General features: G+C 40.7%; 1 protein-coding gene across 1 annotated transcript in view; it reads left to right on the top strand.

The window, feature by feature from the left end:
• The window catches only part of mxra5a (matrix-remodelling associated 5a), an 80,294-nt gene that overhangs the window by 27,409 nt on the left and 30,537 nt on the right, over positions 1–22,348 (top strand). The window contains exons 2-3 of the mRNA XM_039743572.1: positions 3,976–4,195; positions 7,845–7,974. Coding sequence (XP_039599506.1) covers positions 4,017–4,195; positions 7,845–7,974 — 309 coding nt within the window. The 5' untranslated portion in view covers positions 3,976–4,016. The remainder of the gene's footprint in view (positions 1–3,975; positions 4,196–7,844; positions 7,975–22,348) is intronic.

Here is a 22,348-nt window from a genome sequence, read left to right as displayed (position 1 = left end):
ATTGTGCAGGCCCGTGGTGAATACTTAATTCACTTTATTACATGCTTTATGTATTTGTAAATTGTGAACACTGGCAGGTCAAATGATCCTCTTAGGGTTATGTGTGGATTTAATCATAGGTCGTGTGACTCGATAATTTATATGGGAACTCCAGAAACAATGAATGTTTGAATACGTTTATACTCTGAACAAAGGCAGATTGAAAGTGCTGCTCAGAGTGACACAAGGAGTCAATGGTGGAGACACCATATTTTATTATTAATTATTTTTGGACTGACACTGTTATCTTAGAGCATTTGAGATACAATTGGTTACATTTTTTGTTTTTCCTACTGGAGCTCAGGCAGGTGAAGTGACTTACTCAGGGTTACCAACAGTATTTGAACCCACAACCTCGGAGTTTGAAGTCCAAAGCCTTAACCACTACACCACATTGAGAACTGATACTTTATACAGCACCTTTTTATAATGGGCACTAGCCTAACTGAGCTTTATGGGTATGGCACAGTTGTTTCTGTGTTTCTGCAGTATGCACAACAGTAGGTGAAGTGATGTCTTCACTGTCATAGACGCAATGGTTTTCATACCTCACAAACAAGAAGATTGTCTCAATTGCCATAGCAAGGATATTAGAATTATTTACATATTTCTAGAGTCTGAGCACTGGTAGGTTTAGTTACCGTTTAACAATTTGGGTAACAAGAGGAGTTACTGCTTGAGATTGAGACTTGAAACCTTATATAGAGGGCAGACTCCAGGCACCTTAAACATTTCCATGTTTTTATAGCATGAGCATAGACAGGTTAAAAGAGTCACTCAGGGTGACACAAGGAATAAGTGGCAGGGACGTGATACTTTATGTAGCACTTTTACACTCTTTTAGTTCACTTTACACATACAAAATAATTTAAATTTGTGCCAATAAGCAGTTATAGATGGACTGACTCCCTCAAAGTGCACCTGGCCAGTACATATATCTCTGTCTATACTGTATATATAAAAGCCAAATACCACTGACTCACTCATCACAAAATCTACCGAATCAAGAGGACTTGGGACTTGAAATTTGGAATGTAGGTTACCCTTGGGCCATAGGAGCTCGCTAAGAAACGGTTTTAAAAATTTCGTGGTCCAAGCACGGCATTTCGTACAGGTTTTTACACCCATTCACTCCATATCTTTCTAAAATAAATTTCTTTAACGTAAATTAAAAATACTTTCATTTTTTTTTGAAGAGTACATGTTTTGTTTTGATATTTTCGAGTTTCCACAAAGCGTTTATAATTTGCCATTTATTTATCTTTTTAAAATAATTTAGTTAGGTTATTCCAAGGTATATTAAAGTAATTTTTTTTTTTTGAGGATTTGGATTTTCATACTTTTTTATTTTATTCTTTTTCATACTTTCTTTATGAATTCTTCTATTAAGTTTACACCTCTTTAAATAAACCCATAAGACTATGACCAAGAAAGAAAGGATTTATATTGAAGAAAGTAATGGTCCCTCACTCTGTGGTGCGGATGAGCGGTGGCAGCATGTGCCTGTTCTCCACGCTGGCCTACCTTGTGCACAGCACCGCCTTTCTGGCCACTCAGATGCGGGTTGACATTGTTAGCCACGTCTCTAATAACTGGCGGAGGTTCAATCCGTACGCCATGACGTGGACCAGCGACCCCTAATGCACCAAGCCTCGGTACCTCTCTGAAATGTCCAGACCCACAACCTATGTATATTTTAGAACACATTTTTCCTGTTGTTATCCTGTAGCAAAGCACAGGTATTCAGCTAGTATATATGGGTAGTCCTCAGGTTACAAACATCCGACCTACAACTTACAAACGGGGCCTCAACTGTGACGCATGCGCCTCAGTAACTGCTGCTCCGTCATCTTTGGCCTGGGGACACTGCAAGCGGTGGCTGGACGGGGGCTGGAGGGGGGTGATTTCGCTGCTCTCGCAGTGTAGTGTCCCTCGGGTGGCTCCCGGCGGCAAGTGGTTTCACTGCCTGCCCACCACACATGGCTGCCCCGTTCGTTCTCGGTGGGCAGTTGGTAATGCTGCAAGCGGTGACCTGGTTGTGGATGAACGGAGGCCATTAAGGGTAAACGGGGCAGCGGGGGGTAACATTGTACTTTGCCTCGGATGGCTGCCTGTTGAATTGGGGCGATGGTGGGCGATTCACTACCCGCCTCTGGCCTCACTCTGTTCATTCTTGGTGGGCAGACGCTGCAGGCAGCATACTGTAGTGGAGGTGACTGTGAGGTGGGCTGGTGATGAATCACCCCTCGCCACCCCCATTCATTCTCAATAACAGCCTGCTTGTACTGTTACACACATGGCAGGAAGTTGTGCCTTCCTGGTGTGATAGCGTGTACAGTGCTGTGCAGAAGAGCTCATCTTAACCTTTTGTCTTCACCCTTCAACAATGTCTCTGAAAAACAAATCTGATGCAAGTGCTGGTGATACAGTAAAGAAGAGAAAATAAAGTAGAAATAATAAAAAGGTCAGAGAGAGGTGAAACTCCATCATTCATTGGCAGAGCACTTGGTTACAGTCAGTCAACAATAGTATTTATTAAAATAACGTACCTGTTCTGACTTACATACAAATCCAACTTAAGTACAAACCTACAGTCTGTATATAATGCAAAGGTCTTTCACTCTGTCATGTGATTACTACTAGACTACTGAACTAGAACCTTGATCTTCCTCTTTTTCAAAAGCTTATGACCTGATATGTTCCGGAAATTCAAATAATTCAGGGTTGTGGAAACCTCAGTGAAGTGACATAGGGTTGTGTATTTATTATGACAAAGTGATCTCAATCACAAAATTAATTAAGTGATAAAAATAAGAAAGAATAAGCAGACAGGAAAGTAGTAATCCAGAATACAACTTGATATGTTCTTGAAATTAAAAAAAAATTAGTTACTGGCCAACTGGTAAGCACTTTACTGGTGGCTAGAAAAGTTTATTATAATAAAATCAAGTTTTACAAATCCATCTGTTGATAATCCCCAGGACACAGTATGTATATCAACAGAATTCTTTATCTAGTGTTGGTATGTGTTCATCGATCATTGAACATCGACATTTAGCTAACTTAAATGCGCAGAGTGACCTGTGGTCATGTGTTTATGGCAAAGTGATTGTAAAACCAAGTGATAATTACCTTAATGAAAGAGAGAAAAAGAAGAGCAGCGACATCTGTAGAGTATCGAGCTAATCACTGAAGATGATTAAGTGAGGAAGAACGAGAAACAATAAGAAGACAAAGCACTCAGCCAAACTGACAAGTGAAAAGTAATCCTGTGCACAGAGCAATTCAGCAGTAGACAAACATAATGGATCACAGGCATGCAAGAAAATGTTCACGAACATCCGAGAGACAGAAATGTATGATGGCATTCGAGAAGATTATCAGATAGTTGAAACTTCCAACTATATGCAAACATAGGTTAGACATCTTTATGTCAAAGTAGACCACTACCAAAATATCATCTTTGATGTGATCAGTGTCACAGGATCATTTTTAATGCTAAAAACAAAAGAATGTGTTTCCAAAACAGAAAAGTTTGATTGTCAGATTCTTGAAATTTCCGACCATATGCAGACATTTCTTTTACACCCTTAGCTCAATGTTTGTCAGAAGAGCAGAACTTATGAAATTTAAGTCACCAATTTAACTACTGTGAAGTTGTACTTTTTAATGGTGAAAACAAAAGTATGTGTTACCAAAATGGAGACGTTCTAAATGGACAAGATCCAGGTGTTTTATCAGTACTGTATGTATTAACATTCTGTAATTATATTTGTGTTTAAAAACATTTTTTCCTTAGAAATATTAAGGCCTTTTAATTATTTTTTCCCCCTAAATAAACAAAGGTAGAGCTAGGAGGCACCTTGCCCTTAATGTTCGTGATGAGACTTCCATGTCCTCAACTGTTCTTTTCTTTCTCTGTTTTTCCTCCCTCAGCTTTGGCTCCCAGTCAGCACGCTCGCCCGACAGTCCCCACCATGGCCTCTCCTTGCACACTCTTGCTGGCGTTGATTGTTTCAATGGGACTGCCTGAAGCAGGATTTTCTTGTCCTCGCCCATGTGCCTGTTACCTGCCAACAGAAGTTCACTGCACTTTCAGGTCTTTGATAACGGTGCCTGCCAAAATTCCCAAACATGTGGAAAGAATCAATTTAGGGTTTGTACTATCTGATTGTTTTTCCATGTTCTTTTTCCAAATGAGACTCGTTCATGCTCTAATTTTTTTTCCTTAGTTAGTTTCTCTCCTTGTGTACCTAAGGCCTTTGTTTCTTTGTACTCACTTCTCTCATAATTTTATCCTCGGAATTGTGTATTTCTGCAAAATCCAGATCTGTGTTTTATTTATGATTTTTTTTTTTTTTTTACCTTTTATTTGCTAAAGCCATCTGTGGTCTAAAATATGAATGCCATAGGCCATAAGTCAAACTAGCCGCATCTTTATGGGATCTAATGAATGTATATTACCACTTGTGACCTTTTCAACATTTTTTAAGAAATGTTACACACCATTTATTCATTAATGCATAAAACATTTTGGTGAGATTAAATATACAAGATCCAGTATGTCATGCAGTTATTTCTTTACCACCATTAGGGGCTCTGGTCCAAACCAGTGCCCTGATAGTTTAGTGTACAGCCCCCCAATCGATTGTGTAAAGAAGAATTTAGTTTCTATTTACTAGTGGCACAGTATTTAAGTGTTCATGGTCATAATTTAGATCACTTTGCAGAGATCTGCTTTCACTTTGACATTAAGGAGTCTTTCTCTATTGAGCAGTGTCAAAAAAGCCAAATGAAAGCCATTGTGATTAAAAGTTGTATAACAATAACACGTGAAAACTTCCAAGGAGGGGAATACTTTCATAGGCACTGTAGCTTACACCCGCCCGCCATTGTCTGTGGACCCTTTTATACCTGACCTTTGGTGCAATTGCTCACTGTGTTCTCTACCACTTCTTTCCTGTTCAAGACTATACTGTAGTTCACTTTAGTCCATGAAAATACTTTGGACATCTCCAAGAAGTACAGTGGAACCTCGGGTCATGAACATCTCGGAACACGTACAAATCAGGTTACGACCAAAAAGTTTGCCGAACTTTTGCATCTGTTCACGACCACACACTCGGGTGACGAACAAGCCAGTTTCCTTTCTGGTTCATACGCGCCGATGATTTCCGCATGTGTTCAGTCTCTCCCTGTACATTTTTCTCGGTCAGACGTGCGTGCATTTGCTGTGAGCCCTTTGTGCTCTAGAGTATTTCATGTGGTTTTGCATTAATTTTGCAAACAACCATGGCCTCTGAGCAAGTGAGTGGTAGTGTTGGTGAGAAGACAGGTTCAAAGAAAATTGAAATCGAATTAAAGAAAGAAATTATTAAAAAGTATGAGTGTGGCATTTGTGTTACTGATCTTGCCGCCGAGTACAAGAAGTCAAAATCTACGATTTCGACTATTCTAAAGCAGAAAGAGGCCATTAAAGCAGCTGATGTTGCAAAAGGAGTTACAATGTTAACCAAGCAGAGGCCTCAAGTGCTGGAAAGGGGGGAAAAACTGTTGCTAGTGTGGCTGAACGAGAAGCAACTTGCAGAGGATAACGTAAGTAAGGCAATATTATCCGAGAAAGGCAGGAAGATTCATGGCGATTTGCTGCAAGGTTACTTTTCTTGGTTGTTTATGGTTAGTTTTTGTATAAATTAAGGATTTTTCAAATTTTAATTTTTTTCCCTGTGCTTAAAACTCATTAAAAAAAGTGTTTACAGCGAGCAGTTCGTAAGGCTGATCGCGTGAATTCTTGCAATGTTTGTTTTCTCTGTTCAAGGTTTTCTCAGTGTTATTCAATGTTTTTACTTTTAGTGTACTATTACACTGTGCATTATATGGCATAATTAACTATTTTTGTGCTTAAAAATCTTTAAAAAAAAAATATTTACATACAGTTCATACGGTCTGGAACGGATTAATTGTATTTACATACAATCCTATGAGTGAAATTACTTCGGGTCACGACCAAATTGGGTTACGACCAGAGTTTTGGAATGAATTACGGTCATTACCCGAGGTTCCACTGTATATGGAGACTAAAGCTGTTCACAGGACCCCAGACACAGTCCCACTATAACATCACTGAGCTGTAATGCTTTGAATTCTTTTTTTAAAGAAAGGCAGGCACCTCTTGACCTAATGTCTACAGACCAGTGGTGCTTATGTCTCACATCATGAAGTCCTTTGACAGGCTGGTCCCTGGACTATATGGGTCCTCTTACGGTAGACCACCTGAACTCACTACAGTCTTCCTATAGGACAAAGATTGGAGTGGAGGATGCAATTATCTATCTGCCCCAGAAGGCTTATTCTCACCTGGGCAAAGCTGGCAGCACTGTGAGCATTATGTATTTTTGATTTCTCCAGTGTCTTCGACACCATCCAGCCATCTCTGTTAAGAGCGTGAAGATATGTAGGTGGATGAGCTTCTGGTGTCCTGGATAATGGAGTATCTGTCAGGCAGTCTGCAGTTTGTGAGACTGTGTGAGCAACACTGGAGCACCTCAAGGAGCAGCCGTGCCTCTTTTCCTTTTCACTCTGTACATCTCAGACACCAGGTCATGTCACTTGCAGAAATTCTCAGAAGATTCTACAGTTATAGAGGTGTATTGATGAGGAGGATGTGACAGAGAAGAGGAGAACTTTGTTTCTTGGTGCTTAGAGAATTGCCTGAAACTTAACATCAGCATAACCATGGAACTGTGCATTGACTTTTGCCGCACCAAAGAGCCTTTATGTTCAGTCACTATTCAGAGAGGGGATGTAGAGGTGGTCCTCTCCTACAAATACTTGGGGGTCTGCATTAATGATAGGTTTGAGTGGTCTTGGAAGTCAGAGGAACTACTGTATATAAGAAAGAGCAGCCCATGTTCTTTTATCCTTAGGAGGCTGCATTACTTTAATGTGGGATGTGACATCATTCATATCTTCTACAACCAGCCATGCTGTGGTATGCTGGGCCGGTCACTTGGACAGAGGCGCAGCATATGAACAAGCAAATTAAAAGGGCAGGCTCAGTTATGGGGCACACTCTGGACCCCCTGGAGGTCGTAGCAAAGGAGAGAAATGAACAAAACTGAGTGCCATTATGACCAATGCTGCACATCCTCTCTCTGACACACCAACACGGTGGACTTTCAGCCAACAAATTATTCATCAAAATTGTGTGACTTGAGCTCGATTGAGCAACACACCTGCATAAGGCCTCACTTGGACTGTGACAGCCAAGTCAGTTTTTTGTTCTCTCAAATTAAAAAGTCTCTTGCTTTTTAGTCATTTTGGTGTGTATTCAGACCATATTGTGTGTATATAAAGAGTGTTTAGTATAAAAATGGGGATAAATAAAGTTCTATCTAATCTAATCTAAATATATTTTGAAGCTTCATTTTACTTTGGAATTTACAGACATTTAGACTAGAATTTCAGTGTAAGCTGGGAAATGAAACACCCTACAAAAACTGAAAAAGTGCTTTATGTATTACGCTCACTGCTACGGGTATTGAGTTTCAGTAACTTTCATTTTGGATTTTGCAGTTTCTCTCTGTGTTCTCGTTGGTTTTCTTTGGTTTTGTCTTTAGGCCTCCTAGCATCTGAACACATCTGAAAGTTAAATTAATTGATGACTCTAAATTTGTCCAGCTTGATTGAGTCGGCCCTGTGATGAAGTGACGAGTCCTTCTCCTCCTGCCACTATAACAGGCTAAGTGCATAGAGCAAATGGACCAATGGACTGATGCATTCCTTGTTTTCTGTGCTCTTTTCAGGTTTAACACCATTAACTCAGTAACAGAAAGTTCCTTGGCTGGACTGAGAAAACTGGAACTACTAATGATCCATGGGAATGACATCCATAACCTACCTGATGCTGTATTCAAGGATTTGATATCTTTACAGGTGAAAAATCATTTTCTTTATTCTATGTTGTGGTAATAATCAAGCCTTGACGCAATAAAGAGGTTTGGGGCAGCTTCCCATATAACTGAGAATTGGCTGCTGATTGTAAAAAAAAGGTTGGTGCAAAAGTCTTTACAGACAAGTGTGCACTAAATAGGTTAGGAAACATGGTGGATATATAGATGAAAAAGCAGGAAGAAGAGGGATCTTGGGACAGAAACCGGAAATGAGGTTCTAGGGCCAGGGCTTCTTAGGAGGTGGGAAAGAAAATTTAAGTGCTTTCAAGCTACTAAGGGTTAAAAGCTGACAAAGCTGTTTTTCTCTAATGGCAGGTTATACATACAGGCGTCTGCCATAAGACAGGGTGCAGTAAGCTGACCAAGGACAACTTCCTTTTTAGGAATGCATCTGTTAGACACAGGAAAGATGACCTCTCCTTCTTTAGGGCCCCTCTGACACGTACACAAAACAGAAACGGTTGGCCGATTTGCGCAATACAAGATAAACAATATTATGATTTTTGATAAGTAAGGGGAAGGGGGAGGGAAGAAGGAAAAGATATTAAAGCCGATCGAGAAAGGAGAAACTTTGCCTTGCAACGCATGAATCCATCTACTCTGCCTGAATGAAGACTGATTGATTGAACTATTCCTGCCTTACTCTGGGGTTACTTCCACAGATGTTTGCACTTCTGTTGGACCGGAAGTGACCTCTTCTGGGGCGGAACCGGAAGTGACATTGTCCTGAGAGCCAGGTGAAATTTCCCGCATTTGGTCTGCAGGGCGATAACAGAAAGGATTAGTGCACTCTGCCACCTCCTGGTCTGACCGGGAATTACCTTCTTCTGAGCCCTTTAGCTGCCTCCCATGCGCATGTATGGGACAATGTACTGTATATTTTTTGTCATCAAATTTCTATTGAATTACAATGCCAACATAAGAGGAAATCTTAAGCCGTAAAGGGGAGTATAATCCATTCTAAGAGGAATTACGATAAGGTTGGCGCCCACTCCCAACCCTACTATCCTAAAACACAAATCAACACAAGCCTACAAATTAAAACTGACAGTGACAGAGAAAGAATAAAGGAGTTCATGTGGACCAGCAAGTGAGGGGAGAGCAGAACGTCAACCACATTGTGAAGAAGAAGAGCCAACGATTAGAGTTGACCGGGGGCATCCATGCTCAGGCCAGCTGTACCGTATCCATCCATTTATCAATTTAAGAGCCACATGCCCCATTGATCCTCAACACGAACAACTTCAAAAGGATGAAATTAAGAAAGGAACACATCAAGACAGAAAGAAAAAAAGAATCAGGAACGTTCCTATAAGAGGCAATGGCAATTTCAGCAGTGATTGCCTGTATTGCATAACAGAAAAATTAAGTGAGCACAAATTTAGAAGCAGGAAAATTTGGGGAAGGAAGGAGGAACTAATAGAAAGAAAGGAAGTATGAAAATCAGGCATCTCAGACCAAAAATAAACACAGAAGAACAGTCCTAAAACATATGTATAAATGTACCTGGGGTGTTTCCGGGAGCAAAAGTGACAATAAGGGTTTGATGACAGTCCCCAAGCATATTGTTTATGGACCGTAACATATGATCGGTGGGCAGATTTAAATTGAGTTTGTTGATAATTAGGATTTCTTTTTCCATTTTCATTTTTAAGAACTAAATTCAATGAATTTGAAGGAGTTGGAGAAAAATATCTGAGCCATACTGACTTGATTGGTAGCAGACGATATGAAGCCTCAGAAAGCATTGCATATAATGTAGACACTGGTTTTCAACCTGGGGACAGAGTAAGTGAGGAATTATACAAAGGATGGGAAGCAAGGGCAGAAGGGACTGGAACCCCACAATCTTTATAGACAGACCTGACTTCTAAGTAGGAGAAAATAGAAAATGATTGAATAGGAAAGAAACTTTTAGAAACTGGAATGTTCATAGGTCTGACCCATCAAATACGTCAACCAATATGTGAATGCCTTTACTAGACGAGAAATGGAACTCAATGGGACCACCTCCAATGTGTAGGGCCAGGTTGTGAAAAATAGGAGAGTGTGTGTGCCAGGCTGGACAAAGACCAGGACTTCTTCCCACCTTATGCCACATTTCTATAGCATAAATGACTAGACCACCCACCTTAGAAGTCTTAAGATTAATACCAGAGAAGCTGAGGGTGGGAACAGAACCTGAGGAGACCCATTTGGACTCCAGCAACAACCATAAGGGAGGAATTTTCTTTATTTAATAAAAAGGAAAGAAACCATGGAATAAAGTAGGGCATGCATCATAACAGCACGTTCAATTTTAGTTCAGTAGGTAAAATCATTAGAGACCCCAAGTAAAAGTCCGCAGCTCAAAAGCATTGACAAACAAACCATACTGTATGTAACTTGTAAAACAATTTGTTACAGTTCTACAGAAAAGATACTTTGGCAAATCAAAACAGAAGCAGCAGTGTTAGTAAAGACACAATATCTCTTTAAGCTTACTTGCCATCATGTTATAACTGAGAAATGTAAAACTGATGTGCTCCACCAGTGCAATATACAGTATATCAATATATTATTGAATAAACATACACAATCATGTAACAGACAGATAGATAGATAGATAGATAGATAGATAGATAGATAGATAGATAGATAGATAGATAGATAGATAGATAGATTTTTTTTATTTTTAAAAACCAAACTTTATTAAATAAACACAGGAAAAATCAAAACAGTAAACCAAACTCAATCTTAAGTCTACAGAAAACCTGTACAGTACACACAATCCTAATGATAAATATTCAGCTTCAAACCATTACATATTCATATTGTCCTTGGAATTAAAATATATTTATATAAATCCTCCCATTGTTTCCACCCTCCAATCCTACTTACCCTTAATTGTATTTATCATCCCAATTTATAAATAAGTAAAACACCAAACTCAGAGGACAAATTGCAAATTATCATCATTACATTTACACAGTACATTATTCAGGCACCACACTTCCTTAAACTGTCCTAAATTATTTGTACACTTATAAAAATTAAAATCCACTAATATCCTACTTTCATACACTTTTCTAAAAAAGACAACAACATTTTGAATCCAAATCCCAGTAATTTTGTTTTTACGGGTCTTCCATATTGAACAATTTTGCTTGTCCAATAAGGAAATTAATTAAATTCATATTTTCTCTTGTTTGTCTTGTAATTCTCACCCCAAATACAAACACCGTGCCATTATACATGACTCCCAGCCCTTCTACCATTCTTTCAATTTTACTAAAAAAGGTCTGGAGCCTCTCACAATACATAAAAGCACGATGAACACAAAAAGGACAGCAATCCGAAACCTCCGGACATACAGTATAATCGATAAGAAGGAGTTCACCGCTAGTATCCCATGCACTAACCTCAACTGCAGGTCTCCCACCCTACTGGCCAATGGCGGCTTGTACAACGACCTTCAGGCGGGGCTCAGTCCTTGAGGGGCTCCAAGCTTGTCTCTCCAAGGTGTGTCGTGTTTTCGTGTGTTCAGCTGTTCCAGGTGGTTCACCTTCACACATATCCTGTAGAGCTGCTTGCTGGGCACCAAAGGCAGAGATAAAGCTCTAAGAGAATGTAAGGCTAAAACATCGGTCTCACCATCCCACAGCTGGAGATACAGTAAGAAATGGAAAAGGCGTCTCATCAGTTGGCTTCAGTTTTGAGGTGAAAATTCTGTGCAGGAGTGTCATGGATTCCCTGTCCAGTGATGATCTTATCTGACACAGAAACATCTCTATTAGGTGTACTGAGCGAACTCCTGTCTCCACTGTTACCACTTGTGCACTTTTCCAAGTGTAATTTTCCTAGTCAATGATGTCCTTTATTGTGGTTATTCTATGTATTATGAAGTGATGAATAAAATTTTCAGAAAGTCCTGTAGCAGTACCAACCTCAGGATTGTAGAGCATCAGTTCTTTAAGGACCCAAAATGGGGAGAGGTCATCACAGTCCTTTTTGATCTACAGAAGTTGCCATGCTGCTATTTATAAAAATCTGGCACACGTAAAGTCCTGATCTTATGGCACAGCAGTAAACTTTTCCCAAGTCCCATATGCCTGGCCTGTGTAAAGAAAAGTATGGGCAAGTTCATCCACTGGCTTTGCGCAACAGGGTACAGCAGTTTCTGAATGGTCTAAAGGTGGAAAGCAGCAATTCTGCTGGTAATGTCAATAAGTCCTTGTCCGCCTTCGTCCAATGGCAAGAATAAAATGCCCTTCCGTAGTCAATGGGCACCAGTCCAAAAGAAATCAATAATCGTTTCCTGTATCTGTTGAACAAGCAAAGGTGGAGGTTGTAGACAAATACATTTGTGCCACAGGCTGGAAGTCACCAGGTTATTAATTACCAGCATCCGTCCTCTATAGGATAACTGAGGGAGGATCCACTTCCACTTAGCAAGCCGAGCTGTAACCTTGTCTAACAGACCCTCCCAGTTCCTTTGAATGTAGTGGTCATCTCCAAGATGGACTCCCAAGTACAGGAAGCCCCCAGTTGTCCACTGCAGACCCCCATCCAGTCGAGGAGGATTACATCCTGTCCAGTTCCCAACCAGCACTGCACTGCTTTTATTCCAATTAATTTTAGCCGAAGATGCTTTACTGTAATTCCACAGACATTCTGTTAGTTTGTCCAAATCCTTCTGGACTGTGATGACTACTGCGAGATCATCTGCATAAGCAGTGACTTTCACAGGGTCCATGTTGCAGTTGGGGATGGAGAGACCAGTAAGCACCTTCCTCAGGTGAACCAGGAAAGGCTCCAACGCCCTGTCTGACTCCTCTTCTGACACTGAAAGGCGCACACAAGCCACCATTGACCTTTACGATACCAGAAATGTCATTATAAAAAAAGCAAATATATTTAATAAAAGACTCCCCAAACCCAAAAGCCTTCATGGTATTCCATAAAAATGAGTGACTGACCCTGTCAAATGCTTTTTCCTGGTCAAAAAAAATAAGACCAGTCCGAAAACCAAACAGTTCTGCAGCAGTCAAAATGTCCCAAATTAAAAAAATGTTATTAAAAGTTGACCTGCCAGCCACACAGTAATTTTGATCAGGATGCACCACTCTCCCTAAAACTTGGACCATCCTGTTAGCTAAGGCTTTGGAGAGAACTTTATAATCTGCGCATAAGAGAGACACTGGCCACCAGTTCTTAATGAGACATGGCTCTACGGCAGCTTTGAGGTAACAAACCAGTTTTAAAACCCCACCAGAACACTTCCAACAAGTCCAGGCCAATGACATCCCAGAACTCTTTATAAAACTCAACTGGAATGCCATCGATTCCTGCGACCTTCCATGTTTTCAGCTGTCAAAGGGCTGTGGTGAGTTCTGCGAAGGTCACCTCACTATTCAGATCTGCCACATCTGCATTGGGAATCTGTGTTAAGTCCTGCAAAAAAGCCTGTTAGTCTTCACTGCCACCTTCACCATCTGCAGCAAATAGAAGTTCCTAGAATTCACGGGCCACCTGCCTTATTTCACTGGGCTCTTGTGTCTCTCTGCCATCGAGTGTTTTTATACAATGCTATATTTTACTCTCTGAGTTTTTTTTTTCTCTAACCCAAAAAAGTATTGTGTTGGTGCATCCATCTCAGTCAACTGCTGAAAGCGGGCTCTCACTAACGCCAACTGAGCTCAGGTCTCAAGCAGGTGGGCCAACCCCAGTTTAGCAGTAGTCAGGCTCGCCTGAAGCTGCACATTTGGACCCTTCTCTAGTTGTTTTTGAAAATCAGTTCTTTTGATTTCCAAAGCTGCCTTTTCTGACCGCAATACTTGGCTGACATTTCTGGTATACTACTGACACAAGGCCCGGATGTGACTCTTCCCAACCTCCCACCACTGTTGTAAGCTGGTGAACTCCTTCTTCATAGCCTTCCAGCCTCCCCAGAAATGAACAAATAACTCTTTGAAGTTCTGAACTTTGAGAAGGAGCGTGTTAAAATGCCAGTATGGACTACGGGGTCTGTACACATTAAAAAGAAGTGTACAACACACCAGACTGTGATCAGAGAAGCCTGTAGGTATGAGGGAGCACACTTTAAATAAACCTAACAAGTGCTTGAAACTGTAAAAATAATCAAGTCTCGCCATTGAGATTGTGTTTCCACTCGTCCTCTCCCACGTGTATTGCCGACAGGCCCCATTTTTAGCTTTCCACACATTTTCCAGCCCAAATTCCTTAATTATTATACCCAAAGCTCGTGCTGAATGAGGGTGCGGTTCCAGTCCATTGTTTCTGTCCATTCTGGTATCAAGTGTACAATTAAAATCTCCTCCTGACACCACCACTTCCTCAGGTTCACACTTAGATAAAAGATCTCCTAATTTGTTAAAGAAGTGGAGCCTCTCCTCACCCTCATTAGGGGTGTACACGTTAATGAAAGTGACGACACTGCCTTGAAATTTCACTGTCACTTTCAGGAGTCTCCCTTTCACCAGCTCGTCAATAGTGCAGACTTCTACTTGAAGCCCTCCAAGAAATAAAACAGCCACTCTAGCACTAACATGTGTCCCATTACTAAAAAAATGTCCCCCTTCCAATCCCTGCTCCACTCCCACTGATTTTGCTCATCAATGTGGGTCTCTTGTAAAAAAGTGACATTCAAATCTTTTTGTCTGATAAAATCAAAAAGTGTGACCCTCTTGTCTGGATTTCTCCCCCCGTTAATATTTAGGGTTCCTATGTGTACACTTGCCATGGTAACTGAATATATAGATGAACACACAATGAAACCCAGGGACCACCACAATGATTTTACAGGGGTCTTATCCATTAGGTGATGTTAAAATTAGACTGTTTCCTCAGTTTACTGGTTACATTCTTTAGCCTCACGAGCTCTTTAACGTCAAACATCGCAGAGGCTGCTTTGTTTTGCTGCAACCTGCGGACAGATGATATAAAGAGATCAATGTCAGGGAAAAATTCGGCCACGTCCACCCCTTTTTTTCCGGCAGTGTTCACCAAAAACTTTTTTACACTTTGAGCGCTGTAACCCCCCCTGGCTTTTAACTCTGGGGGCTCTGAGGCAGCAGACCCATCAGAGATATTCTCTTCATCGACACTCCCCGCGGTTGAACCGTCATCGTCCATCTCCGTGAAGACGGGAAAATCCTCCTGACAAAGACCATAGGCGGGATCCTCTCCTATCAGCCCAGAGCCCTGACTTAAAACAATTTTTTTTCATGCCCGATCTTCTCTTTCTTCTTGCCTCTTTTGAGCAGGACGTTTAAATTCATCCTTTTCCTTAGGCTTGATGCTGCCTCCCTCGTCCATGTTAATGTCTCTCCACACACTTTCTGTTGCTGCCGCTGTTTGATCTACAGTCTCACTACCGCCTTCATTTGGCTCATCTCTGAGAGGCACTTGATTCTCCTGCCCTTCAGATCTAGTGGGATTTCTATTCTTATCACCCTGCACCTCTACAAGCGCCTCTACGCCTTCAGCCACAATTGCATGATCTTCCACTTCCGGCCCCTCTTTTTCTGTATCTGCATGGCCAGTTTTCTTATTCTCATGTTTTCTCACAGGACACTGTTTAATTAAATGGGCTTCACTCTCTCACCCAGAACATTTCATTTCATTCGAAGTGACGAAAATCACATAATCAAAACCGTCTACTCTAAACTTCATTGGCACATTTAATTCTTCATCCATTCTATTTAAAACCATATACACTTGTCTCCTAAATGACAAAACATGTTTTAAATCCGGCAATTTACAATCTAAAGGAATATAATGAATTTTCGAAACCAATCGTCCATGCCGCTCCAACTCTTTTGCTATAGTTTCATTCTTCAGAAGGGGCAGCACATTCAAAATTGTCACTCTACAGAACAGGATGGCTAAAGGGGAACCTGTACAAAGGAGCCATTAATTACGACCCCCTTCTCAACCACTATGGGAACTAAATCCACAGAGCTCAGGAAAACAACAATCGACCCGCTCATTCGCAAAGCCGACTTGATATTTTCACCTCCGACCACTTCGCCTACCGCCAACATTCCTGCTTCCAACGGGACAAACTCCTCCGATATAAGTTTAACCCCATGGCGGCGGCTTAGACCCTCAAGATTTGCAACCATTGCGGCTGCCGTGGCCTAAGCCAGTCAGTTCAAAACAAGGTGTTTACACCAAAGAAAGATAGAAATAAGAAAGTAGAAATCAAAAGAAAAGAAATCACTACACTCACCTCACAGCATCCACCACCTGTTCCACTAGCACGCATTCGAAACAACCACCCAGCATGCACAGCGACAGAAAAACAGGAAGCAGATAGATAGATAGATAGATAGATAGATAGATAGATAGATAGATAGATAGATAGATAGATAGATAGATAGATAGATAGATAGATAGATAGATAGATAGATAGATAGATAGATAGATGCCATATGCACTTTAGAACAGGTCATCTACCTGAAGCTAAGCACGTTTGGGACTGACTAGTACCAGTAGGGGACGCTTAGCCTGTAGTCTGAATGTGGATCCCAATGCCCCAGTGCAGTGACGGGGACACTGTGCTTTAAATATGGTACCATCCTTCGGATGAGATGTAAAACTGAGGTTCTGTCTCTCTATGGTCATTAAAGATTCCTGGGCATCTTTCAAAAAGAGCAGGGTCTTTCTCTCAATGGCCTTCTCGGCCCATAATTGTCTTGTGTTTCTAATTGGCTAACTGTCTTTTACCACGTAACCACCTAATAGCTAATGTGTGGTAAGCATACTGGTGCAAAAATGGCTGCCGTTGCATCATCCAGGTTGGTGCTACACATTAGTGGTGTTTGAAGTGACTCCCCTCTGTCGAAACGCTCTGAATAGTGAGAAAGTGCTACTTATATGTAATTGATTATTATTATTATTAGATATTAGCACTTTATTTGTCTACAGCAAATGTCACACATGTGAATTAATAAACAAAAATAGGACATTAATAACAATCAGATTAAACTTCAGAATACATAAGACAGTAATGGAAAATTTAAAGGAAAACAACATGTTATTATGCATATAGAAAAATAAAATAATATAAATAAATGCACATAGTAATATATAAGAAATGGAATGAAGTAAAAACTGAAAGATGTGAGTCAATTAAAGGAATGCTCTACCTAAAAATTATATTTTCTATTTTTGTCATTGACCCCATGTATTTAGTAGTGTTGGCTGATAAGATGTTTTAATATCGTTTTTTTTATGGATTACACAGATAGCAGGTTTTCTGATAGAATGGTGCTTTATGGAGCTCAGTGCTGGACAACCACAAACGATATAAAAAATGAACATAGAAAGAAAGACTCACATTACTTGTGTTGCATTACCCAGACGTCACCTATCAAGTTGTATACTCACAACATGCAACATACATGCATTTTTGTAAAAGAAACTCTACTGGAAAACTCTGCATACGGCAAGCATGTTTCAGCTTTTGAACTGAAGACTAGACTGGACTCTAGACTGGCCTCTTGACCATTGATCGAGGAGTACAGATGGGTCTTCAGAGCTGGATGTGGATGTCAATATCTGATGTAGGCTACCTGCCTAATTTGTGTTGGTCATTTGCAGACCTTTCACGCACGTGTACTGCAACTTTGCTGCCCAACCTGGTTGGTGAATGAGTAAATAATGTATGGTGCAAACACATACGTGTGTCACTACCTGACTGGAACTTCAGCTGATTTGACACCCAACATGTGTTTAAACAATTGCTGTCAAAAGAGGCTTCTACAAAGAAATAAGGGGCTGAATATCTAACATGAATTAAAGAGTTCTGTTTTCGATTTTTAAGAAATCTGCAGACATTTCTAAAGCATGTTTTCACTTCATCATTGTGGGTTATTGCGTATAGATTGATGTGTAGAAATGGCAAGTTTATCTGATTAAAATTAAGTCTACAAAGAAGTAAAGTGTGTATAAAGTGACATGGTCTGAATACTTCCAAAATCCCCTGTACTTTAAGTCAATCAGCACCTCCAAATATTAAAGCTGACAGTGAAATTTAACAGTTGGTACTGAGTGAGGTGTTTATTTACTATTAATCTCTGTGCTGCTACTTTTTCTTTGTTTTGCTCCTTCAGGGCTTGTGTGTGAGATCTTTCAGCAGTGGCTTGGGTTTAAAAGAGACAGATTGCTTTAGATTTTAGTTTTTATGGAGACAATTAAGGACCTAATTCACCTTTATAAGAAATGCACACACCAAATACCCAGACACAGTCATTGTGCCCTGAAACACTTAATGGTATTTAATGAACAAAGTCACTCTGCACTGACATACATATAGATAGATAGATAGATAGATAGATAGATAGATAGATAGATAGATAGATAGATAGATAGATAGATAGATAGATAGATAGATAGATAGATAGATAGATAGATAGATAGATAGATACTTTATTAATCCCAAGGGGAAATTCACATAATCCAGCAGCAGTATACTGATAAAGAACAATATTAAATTAAAGAGTGATAACAATGAAGGTATAACAGACAGACAATAACTTTAAATAATGTTAAAGTTTACCCACCCGGGTGAAACTGAAGAGTCGCATAGTGTGGGGGAGGAACGATCTCCTCAGTCTGTCAGTGGAGCAGGACGGTGACAGCAGTCTGTCGCTGAAGCTGCTCCTCTGTCTGGAGATGATCCTGTTCAGTGGATGCAGTGGATTCTCCATGATTGACAGGAGTCTGCTCAGCACCAGTCGCTCTGCTACAGATGTTAAACTGTCCAGCTTCATTCCTACAATAGAGCCTGCCTTCTTAACAAGTTTGTCCAGGCGTGAGGCTTCCTTCATCTTTATGCTGCCTCCCCAGCACACCACCGCGTAGAAGAGGGCACTCGCCACAACCGTCTGGTAGAACATCTACAACATCTTTTTGCAGATGTTGAAGGGCACCAACCTTCTAAGGAAGTATAGTCGGCTCTGTCCTCTCTTGCACAGAGCATCAGTATTGGCAGTCCAGTCCAATTTATCATCCAGCTGCACTCCCAGGTATTTATAGGTCTGCACCCTCTGCACACAGTCACCTCTGATAATCATGGGGTCCAGGAGGGGCCTGGGTCTCCTAAAATCCACCACCAGCTCCTTGGTCTTGCTGGTGTTCAGGTGTAAGTGGTTTGAGTCGCACCATTTAAGTCCTTGATCAGGTTCCTATACCCCTCCTCCTTCCCACTCCTGATGCAGCCCATGATAGCAGTGTCGTCAGCAAACTTTTGCACGTGGCAGGACTCCGAAACATATTGGAAGTCTGATGTATATAGATTGAACAGGACCGGAGAAAGTACAGTCCCCTGCGGTGCTCCTGTGTTGCTGACCACAATGTCAGACCTGCAGTTCCCGAGACGCACATACTGAGGTCTGTCTGTAAGATTGTCCACGATCCATGCCACCAGGTATGAGTCTACTCCCATCTCTGTCCACTTGTCCCTAAGGAGCAGAGGTTGGATGCTGTTGAAGGTGCTAGAAAAGTCCAGAAACATAATTCTTACAGCACCACTGCCTCTGTCCAAGTGGGAGAGGGATCAGTGTAGCATATACAGTAGATGATGGCATCCTCCGCTCCCACCTTCTCCTGGTATGCGAACTGCAGAGGGTCGAGGACGTGGCGGACCTGTGGCCTCATGTGGTGAAGCAGCAGCCACTCCATGGTCTTCATCACATGAGAAGTCAAGCAATAGGACACATTTTATTGGCTACATAAACAGATTACAATATGCAAACTTTCGGGGCAGCTCAAGCCCTTCAGCCAACAAACAGTGACGTTTTGTTTGACTTCTCATTGCATCCATAATGGCTAACACGACACAACAAACCACATGCTGAGTTGTAAGTCGTTTTGGGGTAACTGCCTAATGCCATTTCTTGATGTACCTGGGCATGTGTGAATGAAGGCCTTCTTTTGCTTCTACTTGTGCCTCCAGGATGTCTCTTGAATCAGTCCTAGGCATTACATGGCCTATGTGCTTGACTCTTCTACCAATCATTGTTCTACCCATGATCCTGGGCTAGTACAAAATGTGCCTTTACTTTTTGCAGGCCTAAAAACTATGATGACTAGACTTTTCATTAGATCTCAAGGCTCTCTTTTAGTTGGTTCTGTCCTGTTATTCACTAACCAGAGCAAGGAAACACATTTTTATTGCAGACCAACTGAAACGTTAAAGCAAAAAGTTTTATTCTAAGACTTTCTAGCTTATTCTTTATTCATATTTAAAGTAACCTTCACATTATGAAAATTGATTAGATTAGATTAAATTCACTTTTTTAATCTCAAGGGGACATTATATATTGTAGCCTGCAAGGGGCACTCCAGCTCCCAATCCAGAAATAGACAGACTCAGACACAAGTTCAACAACCAGCACACGGGTTTATTTGAGTGGAACTCCAATCAATCAATCAATCAGTCAATCAACATTTATTTATATAGCACATATTCATACAAAAAAAATGTAGCTCAAAGTGCTTTACAAAATGAATAGAGAAATAGAAGACACAATAAAAGATAAACATAAGTCAACATTAATTAACATAGAATAAGAGTAAGGTCCGATGGCCAGGGTGACTCCACCACCAAAACACAGTCCAACAAGCACAATAATAAATTACAACACTTTGTCTTCTCTCTCTCTGCTTCTTTCCACCTCCACTCCTCCTCCAACAAGCTTTGTCACCTTTGTCCTGACCCTGGCTCCTGGAGCAGTAGCAGCTGGCTCCTTTTATGCTGCACTCAGGAGTACTTCGAGTGGCCGGTGAATGTCGAAATTCAGAAACCCGGCCGCACCCCTGGCAGCAGGGCAGGTTAGCAGGACTCCATCTCCCATGGTGCCCCGTGGGAAACTGAGGCACCGCTGCAACCCAGGGGGGCTGCCACCTGGAGATCTGGGGGAGAGAATGGCATGAGCATGCTTTCTCTCCCTTTCCTTCCATTACACAAGCATCCTGGCAGGGTAAGGGCATCAGTCATCTCCCACAATATATATAATTCACATATAATAATAGACCAAAGAAAATCTCCCTGAAAGTCCATCCTCATTAGACTTAATAGACTTGTGCTACTTACTGTTAGAGTTGTCCATTGTGCTTGATCAGAAAAAAAGGTTATTTTTCTCAGTTTGCCTGAAATGGATATGTAGAATTATATTTCTAGAAAGGCCACACTTTGCTAATGGATTCTTAAAGGAATACCCCAGCTAAAAATAATATTTTTTAATAAGTTACTTATCTCATGTAGTTTATAGTGATGAGAAAAAAAATGTTAATCCCATGTTTTCATGCTGAATGGAGAAAAAAAACTGATCTAATAGAACTCAATGGTGACCAATGCTGTTCAACAGCAGACAAGGTAAAAAATATCCATGAAAAACAGTAAGAAAATCTTACATTACTTGTGTTGCATAATCCCAATTTCAGTTATCCAGTTGTACTGTATGCTGAAAATGTGTAAAACGCTTGGATTTTTTGATGAAACAATATAAATGGGTTACTTGTGGAAAAATTGGTGTACATCCTAAAAAGGAAAGGCCTTCCCATAATGCTGTGCTTCTGAACTGAAGATTTGTCTCTCCTTCTCAGTCATTATTCCTGTACAGAGATTACAACTTTAAAATGTAGTGAGGATGCAGTTTTGAAATCTTTAGTTCAAGTTCAAGCACTTTATAGTCATTGTGTAACAATGTGTAAGGTGCATTTAAAGAAAAGTCAGATAATTCCAGATATGTCATATAAGGTGTTAAGTGATCAAGTAACCAGAGCAAATTATTATTGCTCAAAGTACAGCAGCATAAATTGTTATTGCACCTGTTAATGAATAGTACATTACATATTTTATTACATTAGTATATTTCACATTACCAATATAGCTTATTGCACATGTTCAATTAAAAATGATCTCAGACTGAGGAGATTCAGAGTTCAAAAAGTTTATGGCAGACGGGAAAAAGCTCTTTTTTAGTCTGTTTGTGTGTACATGGACTAACCTAAAGCGTCTGCCTGACGGGATGAGCTCAAACAAAGAATTTCCAGGATGAGTTTTGTCCTTGAGAATGTTTTTGGCTTTTCTCACACAGCGAGTCTTATACAAGATTTCGAGTGATGGCATTTCAGTCCCAATAATGGCCTCTGCTGTTTTTACGACCCACTGCAGGGCTTCTTTAGCAGCCTTGGTGCAGCTGTTATACCAGGCCATCATGCAGATAGTTAAGATGCTCTCTGTAGTGCATTTATAGAAATTAACCAGCTGCTTCTGGGGGAGGTCAGCTCTCCTTAGCTTCCTGAGAAAATAGAGGCGTTGTTGTGCTTTGCTTATTATAGCCAAG

Source organism: Polypterus senegalus, chromosome 2 (genome assembly GCF_016835505.1).
Source record: "Polypterus senegalus isolate Bchr_013 chromosome 2, ASM1683550v1, whole genome shotgun sequence".
Lineage (NCBI taxonomy): Eukaryota > Metazoa > Chordata > Cladistia > Polypteriformes > Polypteridae > Polypterus > Polypterus senegalus.
The sequence above is the reverse complement of the archived record's forward strand: the minus strand, read 5'-3'. Positions and strand labels throughout refer to the sequence as shown.